Consider the following 16,185-nt stretch of genomic DNA (forward strand, 5'->3'; position numbering starts at 1 on the left):
TCTCAATTGGCAACTTGAGCTCCAAATAAAAATAACTTCAGGGTCCTGTTTTATACCTTTCACTTGGATTGCATCAGCTTAAAGGACAAGGAAACAGTAATTTTATGAAGAGTAAAAAATTAAGTTAAAACAATTTTCTGTACTGGTTACTGACTCAGTTTAGATAGTTGAAATCTTAGTGAAGTAAATATGTCTGCACTCTAGTTTTTATAGATTTTTGTTATCCACCTAATACTTTGTCATCTGTCAAGGAATCACAGTATTAGATGTTTAGTAATTCAGTGTATGCAATAAATATGCCTACCAATACTTGCACAGCTGAAGTTTTGTATCTACAGGGAGAACATCTTTCTTTCAGTGAGGAATCTTTTACCTTTTCCAGGGGGTATAGGTTTTCCTACAGAATAATTCTCTGATAATGAAAGTGCAAAAAGGCAGGGAACGTTTAATGCATTGCTGGCATATCTAGACTATTAAGAGAAATCAGCAGAAAGTGAAAGGACGATGTGACATCTAGTTTGTAAATTAAAAGGAGGAATGAGAGACTGATCAGGTCTTTTTTAGATCTGCCTCCAGACCTACTGTGAGTGATTGCATGCATAAAGTAGCCATTTTTCTGGGTGTGTGGCAGCACATCACAGTGTAAAAAAATGGGGCAGCAGATTAGTACTAAATATGACAGTTACCACCTAAGTTGGCAGAACTGGTATGATGAGCAAGTAAATAGAAAATGGATTCAAGGAATAACTGGCAGCAGTACCAGAGATTCATAACAAAACACAAAAATTATAGAAATCCTAGAGCTGATTTTGTATTATGCTGCTTCTGAGTCCTCAGACTCCAGTTGCTTGTGTTGTTCCATGCTCTCAGTCACCTACCAGCATGAGGAAAGTCTGAATTTTCATCTTTCCCACTACTGAAACAAAAGCCAAAATCTGGAATGAGTAATAAAACAGTAAGGTCAACCCAGCTGCTTGTTTCAATCTCAGTGAAATAATGCATTCTGGTCCTCCCTTTTGTAAAATAAATTTTTATACAATGAAGCAGTGACTTCTGTTCTAAAGATTAATTTTGAAATCTAGTTGGAAAATGTGGGAACAGTGCATTTTGGTGTTCTAGAAATACCTGATTCAATTTTTTCCCAGATGAAATCTTATTTGATGAAGCATGTTAGTTTAGGCAAGATCAACATTTCTCGGTGCCAGGTTATTGGTAACATGCCTCTGGACAGATTCTTGGTGGGCAGTTAGTGTAAAAGCACAGGAATAGCTTTAAACCATTTCCCGTGGGGTTGAAGGGCCTCTTGCCTTCCTGAGGTTGTGATTATTCAAAAGATCTTTTAAAGTTCACTTTTCTAGAGAAATGCTGAAGAAATGAATAGAGAAAAAAAAATCATCAGCTTATATTTCCCAGCCTCGTTCAATGTTTGAAATTACAGAGGTGACATCAGTGAACCTGGTGATGATGTTGTTAGAGCTGTGTATTAGTTTCTTTAATTTGGTGACTCATCCTTCTCTCTCTGAAGTACTGGGTCTCACTTGGGTCAGTCCTCAGTGTCTTACATCTCACATTCAAAAAGCTGAATGATTCTCGTGGACTATGTTTCTGTGGCAAATGCCTGTTTGTTAATTTTCTCACTAACAAGAAAGATGTGTCTTTATGATCAGATTTATGCTTAAGTGCCTGACTGGATGTTGAATTTTAATTTGGCTCTCTGTTACAACAATTGGTGAAATTCTGCATGTAAGATGAAATCTTTTCTATTAGGCTATTTTTTGAAATGTTTCAGATACACTGTAGAATTTCAAAAGCTTGTTTCTTGTTATCTACGAACTTCTTTTGACCATATACTTCGTCTTCTGAATAGTGATGCTTTGTATTTTAAAGATTTCTCTTGTGGTTATGCATGCTTGAGGCATTTTTAACGTTTGTTAACAAAACATCTTCTGGTGTTGTATTCATATTTTGCTGTTAAAAGTGTGCAAGGCTAACTTGGAGACATTTATACGTACCTCCTTTCACAGGAAACAAAAGTAACATGTTACCCGAAAAAGATCTCGCTAAAAAATCTAACAGAAGACCTGATCTTGGAAATGACTGTAAGTCTCATTTTTAAAAAAAAAAAAAGCAAAACTGTTGAAATGTATAACTGTATAACTTTTAAACTGGAATTCTGATGCTGGAATTTAGAGAAGTTTCATTTATAACTGGTCATCATAGAGAATTAGCACTTAGAAATCTATTAAATACCTGTGGTTCACTATAATTTTCTTGCACTGCAATTTATTCTTACATCTTCATTAGATTTTTATGGGCATTCTGGCTGCCCTCCCTTGAGAGTTCTTAGACTTGGCTTCAGGAGCAATAAAATGACAAATGACATTTCCTTGTCAGGGGCTGAAGTCTTGTGAGGTGCCTCAACACTGCTAACCATTATACAACAAAATGCTTAAGCATACGAGTGTGGTGCTTGTGAGCAGGAAATGCATGATACAGAGTAAAGGGAGTGTTTGGGATTTGGCCCAGTTGACCTACTGGATTAAAAACATCAGCTGCTGAAAGGGGACATCTCTGCCTTAGGATCCTGACACTGTCTGCATCAGTGGCAATGAAATTAAGTTCTTCAACACAGCACATTTGACTTGGTTTCAGGCTCCCCTTTTAGTGACTGTGCACTGCTGTCAGAGCCAGTCTGGGCTAAAAATATGGACTATTTTCCATGAAGATTAGTATCTGCTGATTACCCATGTTATAATGGTATGCTCTGGCATTCATTCAGTGTAAGTAGGATTATGCCTTGTCTTTTCTGTTTATGTGGATGCCCTGTTTTAAGGGTTTTTTGGTAAGTGTTCGATTAAAATTAGACAAGATTAGGATGATAAAACATCTATACACTGGCATGCACTTAAAGCAAGTTGCTACACAGGGCCATGTGAGAAACAGAACACAGGTTCTGCTTGTTGCCTGGGCATGTCCCAGTGAGATGATGTGGGAAAAATCATTCCCCTTCTGATTTTTTTTTACACGGCTACACATCTCAGGAAAGGGCCTCCACGGCATTACTATGATAAGTGTGGTACTGAGATGCTGTGTCAGAGGGAAATGTTCTCCTGTGCTAGCTCTTTGAGATAAATATGCTCCATTTCCCTCTGCCACTTAAGCATACATGTGGATATTTTCAGGCTGAAAGTTAAGTATATGCTACCACACAGATGTTTTATAATCAGAGCACAGGTCAGCCTATCATCATCAGGTTTCTTTACAAAGCAGGGAACTGTTGCTGTAGAGCAGAGGACCAGAAACACAAAACCAGTGTCCACAATGCGAGGTGAAGAGCAGGCTTGGGCCTACTGATCCACATTGTCCTTACGGTTTCTGCACCACATTGTAAGATTTAAAATATCAGCAGCTTGATGCTGTAGGCAACAGCTGGAGTCCGGCTATCTGCTGATGGCTCACATGCTTCCTCCCCACCTGGGCCTTCCCTAGACCAGTGTGAGCCTAGGTCCACTTGGGAGGATGAAACCTGTTCAGCCCCTTCTGTTTGAGAGCCTTTCACAGCTCAGACTGAATTGGGCTGGTTTAGGGGTCTGAGATGTTGCAGGTCCTAACTATGGACTGCCCAAAAGAAAACGTTATGACACTAGATGCTGCCCAGGATATTTGTCACTGTAAATTGAACAAGGATCTTATCTTCCCTGTAATGGAACCCAAAAAAGGCTTTTTATTGAGCACTAATTTAGACCTGTAGCAACTCCTGTAGTAGCAAGCAAGGGGGTACATACTACTGTATTAACAGCAACTTTATTATGCTCTTATCTAAGATTTCTGAAATAATCAAGAAGAAAACATTATTCTTAATATTTTTAGGGATTGATACAACAATCAGTTCCATACAGATTTTGGAAACTCAGCAAAGCATTGACAATCGCTATTGCAGTAAAAATCTACAGTGCAGGTAGGTAAATAATTTTATTATGCTTTATTATGCTGGAATAGAATATCATTAATGTGTAATTTATAAAAAAGAAATAAATAATGCAATTTCTGTATTTACAAATACCAAATTCTTATATGCATTAATGCCACCTTTTTCAGGTCTGGAAATTACAGCTATCTTATTCCTGTTAACAAATATACACCCATGAATGTAGAAATCTCACTGGAAATAAAGTAAGTACAATTAAAGATAATGCACACATAACAAGACAGTGGTGCATTTTTTTAAAATAGTAATTCTTGCCTGATTTCTATTGTGACGTGAATTTGTCCCTGTTTAGAGGAGTGGGACAAATCTATGCACAGCTAAGTCCTTACTGTAGACCTTTGGGTAGATCCTTTGATGTAGCATAGGCCCAATACCACTCTCAGCAAATGACAATTTTACCCATTGATGCACATATTAAAATCCAGTAGTCTTAAGGTTCAGTCTAATGATCATTTGAGCAGACATGTATGCATATATCAGTAGGATTCTGACCTGTGGACTAGGGATTTGAGGTTTTTTGATGTAGAGAAATATTAATCAGAACATATATATATATAGTTCCAGAGAACACCTTTTTTGGCCTGTTGTGCCAAGCACTGTTAAAGAGGATTTTTGTGCAGGAATCTCTGGTAATACATAAAATTGTGACTTACAGTGGGAATAAGCAGCAAACTTATTCCACTCAGTAGATACTTTCTCCACAAATAGCAGTCTAGCTCCACTGTGTTCTCCCAGAAGTAACAAATCCTTTCTTCTGGGGTTCTTCTCTGAGGAAGGCCAGCGATAGCCAGCACAGCTGCTTGATGACACTTTATGACTCCAGTCTCTCCAAGAAAGGGCTCTGTGAATTTATGGTCTTTAGGTCCAGTCTTTTGATCTTGAATATTATAGTTGTAAACATCCGTCTTTTTCAGATAAGAGGAAATATAACAGAACTCCTGTGGTGCCTGCTTGTTTTCTACAACAACTGAGAATCTGTCTTTTAAGTGTATGCCATTATAAACTAATAATGCAATCCTCCCATGTTATACTCAGAGTTTCACTGGTGCAGGTGCTGAATTTATTTAGGATGTTGATTTGTGGTTTGCTGGGAGGGTGATTTTCAATATATACCTTTGATATAAACTTTTACTAAACAAAACCACAAGCTTAACAAAACCAAAAATGCTTAAGAAATCCCAAACATCTTTTGGATTATTGCTGTGTCCAAATGTTGTAAGACACTGTAACTACTTCAAAAAGCTGGAAAAGTTTTAGGCCTGCTGAATACAGTCAAATGAAACCAACACACAGCACTGCAGTCCATCTAGGACAAGGAATCTGCCATGCATGAATAATATGCTTTAAAATTGTTATTTCTTAAATACTTCGTTAAGGTTGTGAAAGCACATTTTGCTGGGAGTGCTCCATTGTTCCTCACAGCATAAACTGTAAATATTTAAGTAATCTTTTCCCCACCTTCTGCTTTCATTTTTTCGGCTAGCCATTGCCATATCTGAGTTCCTTTGGATGCCCAAGGCATGTTTGTTTGTTTATACTCTTCTCAGAAAAGCCATCTGGCAAGCTAGGAAGTGCTGGAAACTCTCTCTAGGGATAGTTTGGAGAAGGTATGACCACGGGACTTTGCTGTTGAAGAGTTCTGAATTAAATTCTGTTTACCACTGCTTTCCCAGATAAAGTCTGGGATATTTTTACTTCTTTTTAGTGATACATTTGCATGTGTAAGGTGGTAAATTAGAGTCATTTATATAAGTCCTTATAAGACTTATTCTGGGCTTGTCACCCATGAAACTGATGTTGTGTTTAGTTGTCCAGGTACCCTCTGGCACAGGTATATTTTGCCTATGCATGAGGTAAGCCATAAAACTCAAGCATGTGATGACCATTAATTTGTATAAAAAGTCATATACATTATCTTCTGGTATGAAAATGCTTTTTGAGGAAATTTAGTGTATATTTCTAGATTTATCTTAACTGTAAAGATCACCCAGGTTTCCAAATAAAAAGCAACCTCCATCAGTGGGAGGGAATGGGACCAGATTAGATGTTGGTAGCTTAGGTTTATCTCCTTCTTATCAACCATATCCTCTGCTTTATTTTTCCACAATTCAATACTTCAGATTCCACCCTCCCCCCCATGCATATTGTATTGTTATATATGCTTCTTCTATTTAAAAGCAATGGGTTAGATTCTTGTTTTTCTGTTTCTTGAAGCACCACAGAACCATTAATTGTATTTCTCTGCAAAGTCACAATTGGAAATTATTGCTTCAGTTATTCTTTGAGGAAAAACAGCAGGGAGAATTTCCTAGAAACCACGCAGGTAAGATTTTTGCAGCAATACTCTGCCTTGTGGGGATCATTTTTATAAAATTAATGGCTATGACATTCTGATCTTGATTAAGGTAGCAGAAATCCAAATGGTACTTTAAGTCTGCCAGTCATAGCTGGGTTTGGCACGGCCATAATGAGATGCAACCTTCCGCATGAGTCAGTTTTCTGCTGACTTTTCTAAAAATTTATCTAGTGACTCTCTACAAGGATGGTTTTAGTCTACTTCAGCCTAACTCACCACTAAACCTCTTTATATCTCCAGAGATACTTAAGAAACGGGAGCACTTTTCACCCAGAGCCATAGGAGGTAGTGTCCTCCAAACTCTCATCTAGTCTACTGTTTCTATTTTTGTCTTATGGGTAATGGCTTTCAGTTTTTAAATCTTGAATTAACTGGAAATAATGGTAGTATGCCCCTTTACTTCTGTGTGAACAGCAGTTTACCACTAAATCTCTCTAGGGAAAATTCTTCATTGTGAAAACAAGATTTGTTTACATAGTGTTCTCTGGATTGCCTCAGTGGGAATAAAATCTGTTAAAACATGTTAGCTTCTCCCAGTAAAAAAATATTCAGAGACCACATCTTGCAGATTTTGATCATCTCCAGTAAATTGATGAAAACCTTAAACTCCCTTCAAATTCTCTGGAAGTATAAGACTCTTTCAAGGCCTTGATTTGTCCACATTGCTTGGAAATGTTTATTCTGGCTAAAACAGAAGGAAAGGCAGAAGCAAGGATAGTAGCATTTCTGACCATGTTGTAGGAGAAACCTCTGTGAAGCTGGAAGTCATTTCAGAGTCTTTAGGTTTCTGATCTATGGTGCTATATATGATATGTTCTTAATTGTTTTCAAATAACTTTTTTGGTGCTTTATCAAATTAGAGCAGTTGGGATATTGCCACCCTTCAGCTGAGTTTCTGGTGAACTTTCAAATGTCGTCGCAAAAAGTTGCGGCCTTCTCTGATACTGCTGCAAAACCATCAGAAGGCCAAAATTGTCCAAGTTTTGACCTGTCTGCCGTAATTCCAGCAGAATTAAAATTAAGTCAGATCCAGAGAGTTTTGCAATGCCAAAATATCCTTGAAGCTTACTGCCTAAACTGGTCAAAGAGATTTCTTGTGTCAACCTGAAATCCACATCAAAAGACTAAAGTTAACCAGCAGCAGTGAGCATTCAGGTTTGATGTGACTCAGAACAGAAATGCTGGCTACTTGAAGAGGTTTTTTTTCTATGAGGATTTTCCTAGGTACTGGAAGGTTTATTCTGTGCCAAAGGACAGGACAGCAATCATTTGGATTCAGCAGTCTCACATAAGTTCTATTGCATGAACAGAGAGAATGTGTCAGGAAGTGAAGGGAGGAGGGAAAGATGAAGAAATTGAGACAGTAGAAACCGATGAAATAAAAGTTACCATGGATCATTAGGTCAAAAAGAAGTGAGGATTGAATTTTATTTTATTTATTGTAGCATAAACATTTCAGATACAAAATATGTTATTTAATTTGTACATGGCAGGGTACTGCAATCAAAATCAGCTTGAAACCTTGCCTGTGTCTGCTTTTGAAATACTGAGTGAAGATGCTACTCTTATCTTTAGACTATATAGAGAAACTTTCACTGCCTTCTGAGGACTACTACAAATGCTGTTTCAAAATCAGCAGAATTGCCATTTGCTACTATTACACTTTAAAGCTCTCGGACCATCTGGCACATCAGGAACAATCCCTATTTCTTGTGGGATTTGCTTGGAAAACGAGAGAGGGAGTTCAGGTATTCAGAGCCAGCCGAGTGTCGCTGGGAGCCAGATGTCTGTCAGTTCCTGTGCAGAGCTGATCAGAGCAAACCCACATTTTGCAGGGTTTAAAGTCAGCACTTTGTCTTTAAATACTCTGACTGTAGCTATCAAGTCTTGTTATCATAATTACTTTGCACTGCATTTATCAATGAAATGTTTCCAGAGCCTATTCTTCTCTCCAATTTAATGTGAAATAAGGTTATCTAATCTCTCTCTCTCATTTATCATCTAGGGACGTCAGCATATTTGGACTCTCCCTGTAGCTAAACTGTATGACAGCGCATACTATTTCCGTGTAGCTGCACCGGTAAGCCTTTCCAAATGGCAACACAGCAAAAGGCAAATAGCATTAGAACTGAGAGAAGATCCTATATGAATCTCCTTTATTTTTCTTCTGCAGGGTTTTGCAGACTGCTCGACAGATCCTTATTTTGCTGGAATGTTTTTTACTGATTACTACTTCTATTTTTATCGGCAGTGTAACTAAAATGTTGCTGATCCTTCTGTTCTTTGGGGAAAAGACAATGAAGCACTTGATATGAAAAAAAGACTTGTGAATGGCCCTGGATATCTTTTTAAACCTCTTGCTGAGTTGCATGGCACTTCTTGTTTGTTTTACTTTTAAATTAAAAACAAAGGAGAAAAAGAAAGTATTTGACAACAACTGTAGCTCTGAAATTTCAGGAACTGTTTCTAAAAGGACATGAGGCACTGGAGTATGTGATGTGTAAATAAATAATCCCATTGATCACCGTGAAGTTATATGATATGGTACATATAGCAGACAAGAACAAATGGGTAGGAGCCCCACTAAGCTGGGATACACTCCAGTCCTCAGAAGATGGTAAGATAATAAAATGTCATTTGCAGTCAGGAGACCTACTTCTGTCCTACAGGCATATACCTTCTCTTGGTTTTTGCTGCCCTTTATTTATATATAGATCTATTTTTTTTCACTAACAAAACAAAAACCAAACAAAACTTTGAGAGAGAAATATAGCACTGTGCAAATGCCCTCTAAAATAAGTTCTGTAAGTTAGAGAACAACAGGTCAAATCTGGTCTGTGTAAGTATGTCCATTTCAGAAAGCAGTACCATCATTACCGTTACAGTTGTGTGATTTGATGATGCTGCTGCTGTTTGAACGAGATATGTTTCAGCTACCTTTTTTTTTTTGAACTGTACACCAGGAATGAACTATTTACTCCTAAATTCAGGTTTGTTTATTTTTCCATGGTGTTTATGATTTGTGCTAGTGTGATGAAAGAACAGAAACATTGGAGAAGAAGAATGTCTTGCCTGCGTGGCTTTCTAGAATGGATGTGGATACGCACTTGCATGGGAGAAATCTTTCTGTTTGTATTTAGGAAATACATTTTTAATGGAAAGCTATTTGAATGAAATTTCACATTACTTGCTCAGACAGAAGGAAAACAGATGTAATAACCACGTACAGTATAAAGAGCGTTGTGGGGTATGTTTGGAACAATCATTCATTTTGTGTAAAGAGAAAGTAAATATAATGGAGAGACTGTAGGCTTTTGAAGATTTATAATGTAAAAGTTACATTTGAACAACCTTACTCTGAATGAAATTCTTTATTTAGCAGTGAAAGGGAAACATTAGGAAGCAAAATTAATCTATAAAAAAGAGCTGACCACAGTCTTTGTAAACACCAATGTGTCTTAACTGCATATTTATTGTCTGACAACGTGATGGGAGAGTTTAATTTGTTTCTGTGCTTTCATTGGGCATTTTTGTTGTCACTATTTTGGGATTTCCTTTAAGGATGACCTTCTCACTGATTTTCTTAGATGTATGTGCTTCAGTTGGGGTTAACTGCAGTGTCCATGGATTTTTTGCCTTAAATGACTCACTTAAGAGTGAGTCACCTTAAACATATAAGGGTTAGGTTTTGTTTTGGGTTTGTTGTTTTTTTTTCCTGGGCAGTAATTATGATGTAAATCCTTCATTCTCTAATATCCCAGAGACTCACTGGACTTGGAACTCTGGACCCAAAAACATCAGAAGTTTGTGCCTTTAGTATTTTATGGTCCATACTTGAAGTTAATTCCTAAGAAGTGTCACCTGTTCACAAATGGTAACTCATGTGTGTTTTGAACAAAAAATGTACCTTTCTAGACTGACTTGTTTTTCCTCACGCTGTTCTGGGTTGAAATACTCTTCTCAGTGGCACAGAGCACTGCAGTAGAAGAACATAAGCTCCCAGTGTTTCCTGTCATCAGAAAACTTCCTGTGATTAGAGTCTGGGGTGAGAGGCATGGGGGAAAGCAACTATTTTCTTTGTGAAAAAGCTTGTGATGATTTTATTACACATTATTTTGCCCATTCAAGATTTTTCAACAAGTTCCTTACTGCTGTCATACATTTTTAGTAAGGTACTCTTGAAGATTTTATTCAGATTTAAGATGACAAGTTGCTGTATGAAAGCTGTGTTGTAACGTGTCCAAAGTAACAAAAGTCCACCTTGGCAAAAGCTAGGGAGGAGCTGGCAGAAATAAAATCCTTGGCACTAGAAAAATTATGACAAATAGTCTTCAGGCTCCTGAGAAAATCTGTGGATGACAATGAGCTGAAAGACTTTTTAAAATGTGAGGACATGTGAACAGTGGTGTTTTGACCATTTTAAATGTGAATCAGATGACTTCTGTCCCTTTGTGACAGAAATTATATTGTACTGGGGTTGCCACTGGGTGGGTTAGTGGATCGGGCAGCCAGGAGAAAACAGTAGTAGTGTAACAGAACCCTGAGCATCCCTGAACACACTGTTTTTCCATCTAGAAGTTTAGCCTAGTTAAAAAAGCAAAACCTTGCTATTAACCTGGGATTTCACATACACCAGGTCCAAAAGTGCAGAGCCCTGTGGTCCTGAAGATGGCTGAACACCTGCTTGTGATGAGAAATAGTGAATTAATTCCTTGCTTTGCATGCACACAGAGGTTTTGCTTTAGCTTTTAAACTGTCCTTATCCCAGCCTATGAGTTTTCTCACTTTTGATTCTACTCGTGTTAACTTGGTGAGATGACATGTGAAACTAGCAACCCCAAAGCTGAGTCTGGAGTCCTGCACAGCACAAGCCTGAAGGGAGACCTGGAGGTGAGCTTTTGATCAAGTTCTGCTTATCTACGTTTTTCTAGAATCTTAGCTTGCTTTCTAGAATCAGAAATATACTTGCATTAAGAATTGTTAGCAAGTTAAATTCTGCCCACAGTGTGAGAAATTGCTCACTTGGGAGTAATTTGCTTCTTAGATTACAAATCCAGTGCATAGATGGAACCTGAGAATCCAACTGCAAATGAAAACCCAATGTAGATCAGGTTTACTCTTTCTGTTGATCTGAGTACAAGAGTATGTTTAAAATAAATCAGTTCATTGTAGGTACAGAAACTAGTTTCAAGATACACAGAAAAGTAATCATAATTTATAAACTAGATGATGCTTTTTGAAATAGGATGCTTGGGAAGCTTTAGTTTGTAGATCCAGAGCTTTCAGTAACATCTTTGACTCTAAGGAGGCTGGGATTCAGTCTTGCTCCTCTGTAGTTCTGGGGCCACCAGTGGTGGCCACTTCATAGCTCCGTTGCTCACTCATAAAACTTTGCTACTGTGTCTACGGTAAAAGCATGGTTACATTTTTCACACCCTCTCCCTCGCTGTTATGTGTGCATAGTATTTGTTATATTTTTCTAATAAATGGGAGTGTTTGCTCACTATGGAATGAGTAATTTTAATTAACATCAGCAAACCACCAAATAATACCCAAGGTAGCAGCTGCTGCCTATGTCCCACACTCCCAAAATCATTTGGCTGAAAGATCAGTGCTTCCTAAGGAAAGGCTGAGGCATAAGCATATCCCCATCCTAGATGACATACATTTTGTCCACTGACTTGCTGCCTTTCCTTCTAAGCTTTGGGGAGTGCCAAGTGGTGGTCGCATTCCAGTAGCAGGCACGAGCAGCCTGCTTGATGTGCCCAGGACGCTGCCCGGAGTGGCCAAGCTCTGGTACTACCTGCCTTGCCCAGCCTCAGTGGTCTCCAGCAAGACTCAGGACATGGGATTCATTGAGCACAGAGAGAGCAGCAGTGAGGTCTGGGACATGTTAAGGCACTTTAGTTATCCTAGTGTGTCTTGTCCAGGTGCAGTGTAGGTTAAAAAGAGAAAATTCATGCACTCGCAGTACTTGGGGCACTGGCGTCCTCATAGTCTCCTCTCCCCCTTCCACCTTCCCCAGATAGTGTGTTTTCTGTAAAAACAGCACATGAACAAATATTCTGCACAAGCCTAAGCCCTGTGTTCAAAATCCCAGGTCTCACACAGGCAATCCTGACCCAATTTTAACCCTGGTTGCTATGGTGTTCTGCAGGCCGTGCAGCCGGCGGGGCAGGCCGCCGTGGATGGCACACAGGCCTTTTGTTGCTCCTTGGCCCAGGCCCAGCCAGCTTACTTCCCCTCTTCTCCCTCCACCCTGCAGCAGCTGGCAGCAGCCTACATCTGCCGGCCAGGAGCAGCAGTGCAGCTCCAGGTCGGTCTCCCAGAGAAGGAGCCACCTTCTCCCAGGCACCCAGAGCTGTTCCCCCGCAGAACACAGCTCCCGTCCTTTGGCTGTGTGCCCCTGCATTGGAAAAGCCTTCATCTTCCTGCTCCTGGGTTTTGAGTGGGCTCCCTCTCCTCTCTCCTCACCAGTTGCTTTCCAGCCGTCCTGTGTCCTGCTTTACTTCCTCCAAAACCAGGGACTTGTTACAATACTTTTAAAGAATGAGATTTAAAATAGGTCATCTTCTTAGTAATGGGTAGAAAGTGACTTTTACGAACAGTATTTAAAACAAATCTAATTATTTTAAAGGCAGATGTTTTAATTTCTAGTTGAGGTTAAATATATCGCAGTTGCCTACACACAGTAATATAAGCACAGGATTTGCAAATTTGAGTTTAATGTTAATTTAGCTGGTAGAGATACTCTGCGGGGTAATCAGTGCTTTGCATTTTTCATTCAGTCTTAATGTTACACTTTCCCTTCCACAACATAATCTAAACCACAGACCAGCTGGCTGTGTTGATTAAAATCCTCTTTCTGCTTTTTATTAATCTTCATGGTTTTGCCCTAGAATTATGAAGTGGTCATGGTCTATCAGGAAGGAAATCTGCCGGGCCAGAATGCAGTATTTACAAATTGAGATTTCTGCCTAAAGCATATTGCTAATTCCTAAAATAAGTTGTGTCCTGAACGCTTTGTTACAACCACAGAGCCTTACATGATTTTGGAACAAAGCTCTCCAGATTAAATTACTTACAAATAATTCATTATGCATTTGGCTGACACATTTCCTCACTGAAAACCTAGATTAACAGAATGTCATTAGGGGGTGATAGAGGACTTTTTTTTGTCAATAGGCCTCTAATCCTGCCTTTTGGAGGTGTAGAGTTGTGCAAGCTCTTCATGTCTTGGTCTTCATGTGGACCCCAATTGCCTTCACCTGGATGGCAGAGGGAGAATGGACAGGGTCGGGGTATTGGTGCAAGGGGGAGCACTGATCCAGGCATCAGAGGTTCTTCAGGTTGCACTGCAAAGGGATGGGAAACATTCCCAAATGGAAAGTGATGGAGCAGCAGGAAGGATGCTCTGAGTCCCCAGAACAGTGCAAACACTGCTGGGGCACAGCCTCAATCTTCCTTGATCTGCAAAGCTCATTGCACAAAGGCCGTTTGTCCAGAGTGGATGAAATTCACCCCAAACAAGTGATGCATTCTGTGTGTTGTTGCTTTTTTGTAAATAACTATTTGATCACAATGAATTGAATTTTTTAAACTAATTTGATGTGATGATTAGGCAATCACTTTAGCATGTGTTTTTTCAATTATCTCTCGTTAACAAAATGAGGCAGTAACTGCGCATAATCTATCTTTTCCTGATTTCTCAGAAGATTAATTAAGACTGTGGATATTCTTGCCAAGGGGGTTGGATATCTTTGCATCTATGGATGGTTAAAGTGGTTATATCCTGTAGTTATGCCACCTGTACTTGGCTAAGTTCCTATGCGTAAGGATGGTACTAAGTGAAAATCTTACATAGGTGGAGAGATCTACCTACAGATCTTCACTGCACTCTTCCCTGCACTACTGTATATTGCTGTTGGGAACTGTGTCAGTGCCTACATTTGGGGCAGAGCCTTTTGTCCCTGTGCTTTATAACATAAATCCCTCTTCCAGTTCACTATTTCCTACAGATAAATCATCAGGGGCTCAGCCATGCCACCAAATATATATTTAATGAGCTTTCATACTGTACTGTTGTTCCTTCAATGTCTTCTGTGCTTGTATATGGTCTTACTGGCTTCAGCTGGTGCTCCATGTAGCACTGGTGGTCCTCTGGAGACTTAGTCCACATGTGCTCCTTAGCCCAGGGCACAAGCTGAACGCTTCACAAGGAGAAAATACCAAAATAAACAGAACTGCTTAGCAAAATGAATGCAAAGACTGCATTTCTGGTTCACTTTACTGGATTTCTTTTGGCATTAATTTATGTAGTTTTATGTATTTTTCAAGACAACAGTGTGACCTGAAAGATCTCACTCAATCCCCTTCTCTTGGCAAGGTTTAGTTTCCTTGTTTCTGCTCAGATAGCTATCAAGAACCATACCCCCTGTGTTTACTTGTTTAAACTGAATTAGGTATCATGGTTACACAAATCAAAACAAAAATGGTCTGTGTATACAAGAAGCAGCCGATGTTCTGTTTCTGGAGTAAAATATATGTAGAGAATTTTTTTTTCAATGCAGAAAGCATGAAAAAAAATCTGAACCTGTCAAAGTCAAGCATATTAAAGGAGGAGGTTGCAAGAAGACAACGCATATGCTGTACATAATATATGACTTTCTTCCTCTTCTCTGTCTGCCCTGCGAAAGATGAAAAATTACAAGGGCTAAAACTGAAAGCATCATTAAATGTTAATCTGCTGGGCTTCCTTAGAGCGAGCGAGGTCAGGCTCTGCCGCAGCACGCAGTGACAGATGGAGCGTCCTCTGTGAAATCGTTCTGTGATGCCAAACTCCGCTGGTGGACGAGCTGTCTGTCGCTGCGCACGTGCTCCGGTTGTGCGCCCCGTGACCCCCCTGCCCGGGGGGTAGGAGCGATGTGAGGGATCTGGCCCCCGGTGCAGGAAAACGCTGCGTGGACGTGTCATCTGGACACCGAGTCGGAAGGGTGGGCTTTAGATTAGGGCCAGTAATGAGCTTTCTGCCTCTGTGAGCGTATCATAACCTGCAGGCAGGAAAATGTGTTTTTTGAAAATGGTTTGTCCTAGTGTAGCGCTGAGCCAGGGATCTCTAAATTGCTCTGAAGGACACTGTTTCTGCTGAGCCTGGTTGCTGTGTTTTTCATCACCTTGTGTGAAAGACTCAAGTCTGGGAGACTTCACATGTTTGCAAAATTAAGTCAAAACCTGGAAACCTCCTGACTGACATCCTTAAGGGCTTTTCCGATAAACAAGTGAAGCTGTACTGCAGCTGAGGCAGGAGGATAGGTTTTGCTTGGTGTCTAAATAAGCCTGCTTTGACCAGGCTCCTTACATTGCTGTGCTTTTGGGATCACCGCTTTGTAACTTGCCAGCTAATTTAGTGATGGAGCCGCTGACAAGAAAACAAACCAGTTGAGTTCCTCCCTAAACCTTCAGCACAACAAAAATGGGAACAATCCCCGAACCAATGCCTGCTGCAGCTCCTTTTTTGCCAAAGTCCTTTGCGGTGGCAGAGCAGAGGCCATTCCCCAGGGCGGCCAGAGCCAGCGCTGCAGACGCTGCGGCCTTAGAGCCTGTCTGCTCTCCTTCAGGAGGGAGACAACACGAGCATTAGCTCAATGTGACCTACCCCAGTGGCATTACACGCAGCCGGTCTGCAAGCCTCATCCACTGCCTCATGTACAGAAAAGCGCTGTTCCCGCTGCACCACTGTATTGGGTGTGTGTGGCAAGGTTTTGGTAGTGGGGGGGCGACTAGGGTGGCTTTCTGTGAAATGCTGCTAGAAGCTTCTCCTCTGTCCGACAGAGCCAATGCC

General features: G+C 40.0%; 1 protein-coding gene across 1 annotated transcript in view; it reads left to right on the forward strand.

Annotated features, from left to right (window-relative positions):
- MYRFL (myelin regulatory factor-like) overlaps positions 1 to 8,604 on the forward strand; it is a 34,164-nt gene extending 25,560 nt beyond the window's left edge. The window contains exons 16-20 of the mRNA XM_010190047.1: positions 3,871 to 3,958; positions 4,099 to 4,173; positions 6,203 to 6,311; positions 8,350 to 8,424; positions 8,518 to 8,604. Of these exons, the coding sequence (XP_010188349.1) occupies positions 3,871 to 3,958; positions 4,099 to 4,173; positions 6,203 to 6,311; positions 8,350 to 8,424; positions 8,518 to 8,604 (434 nt within the window). The remainder of the gene's footprint in view (positions 1 to 3,870; positions 3,959 to 4,098; positions 4,174 to 6,202; positions 6,312 to 8,349; positions 8,425 to 8,517) is intronic.
- The last annotated feature ends 7,581 nt before the right edge of the window (positions 8,605 to 16,185 follow it).

This window comes from Mesitornis unicolor, unplaced genomic scaffold (assembly GCF_000695765.1).
Source record: "Mesitornis unicolor isolate BGI_N332 unplaced genomic scaffold, ASM69576v1 scaffold18258, whole genome shotgun sequence".
In the NCBI taxonomy this organism is placed as follows: Eukaryota; Metazoa; Chordata; class Aves; order Mesitornithiformes; family Mesitornithidae; genus Mesitornis; species Mesitornis unicolor.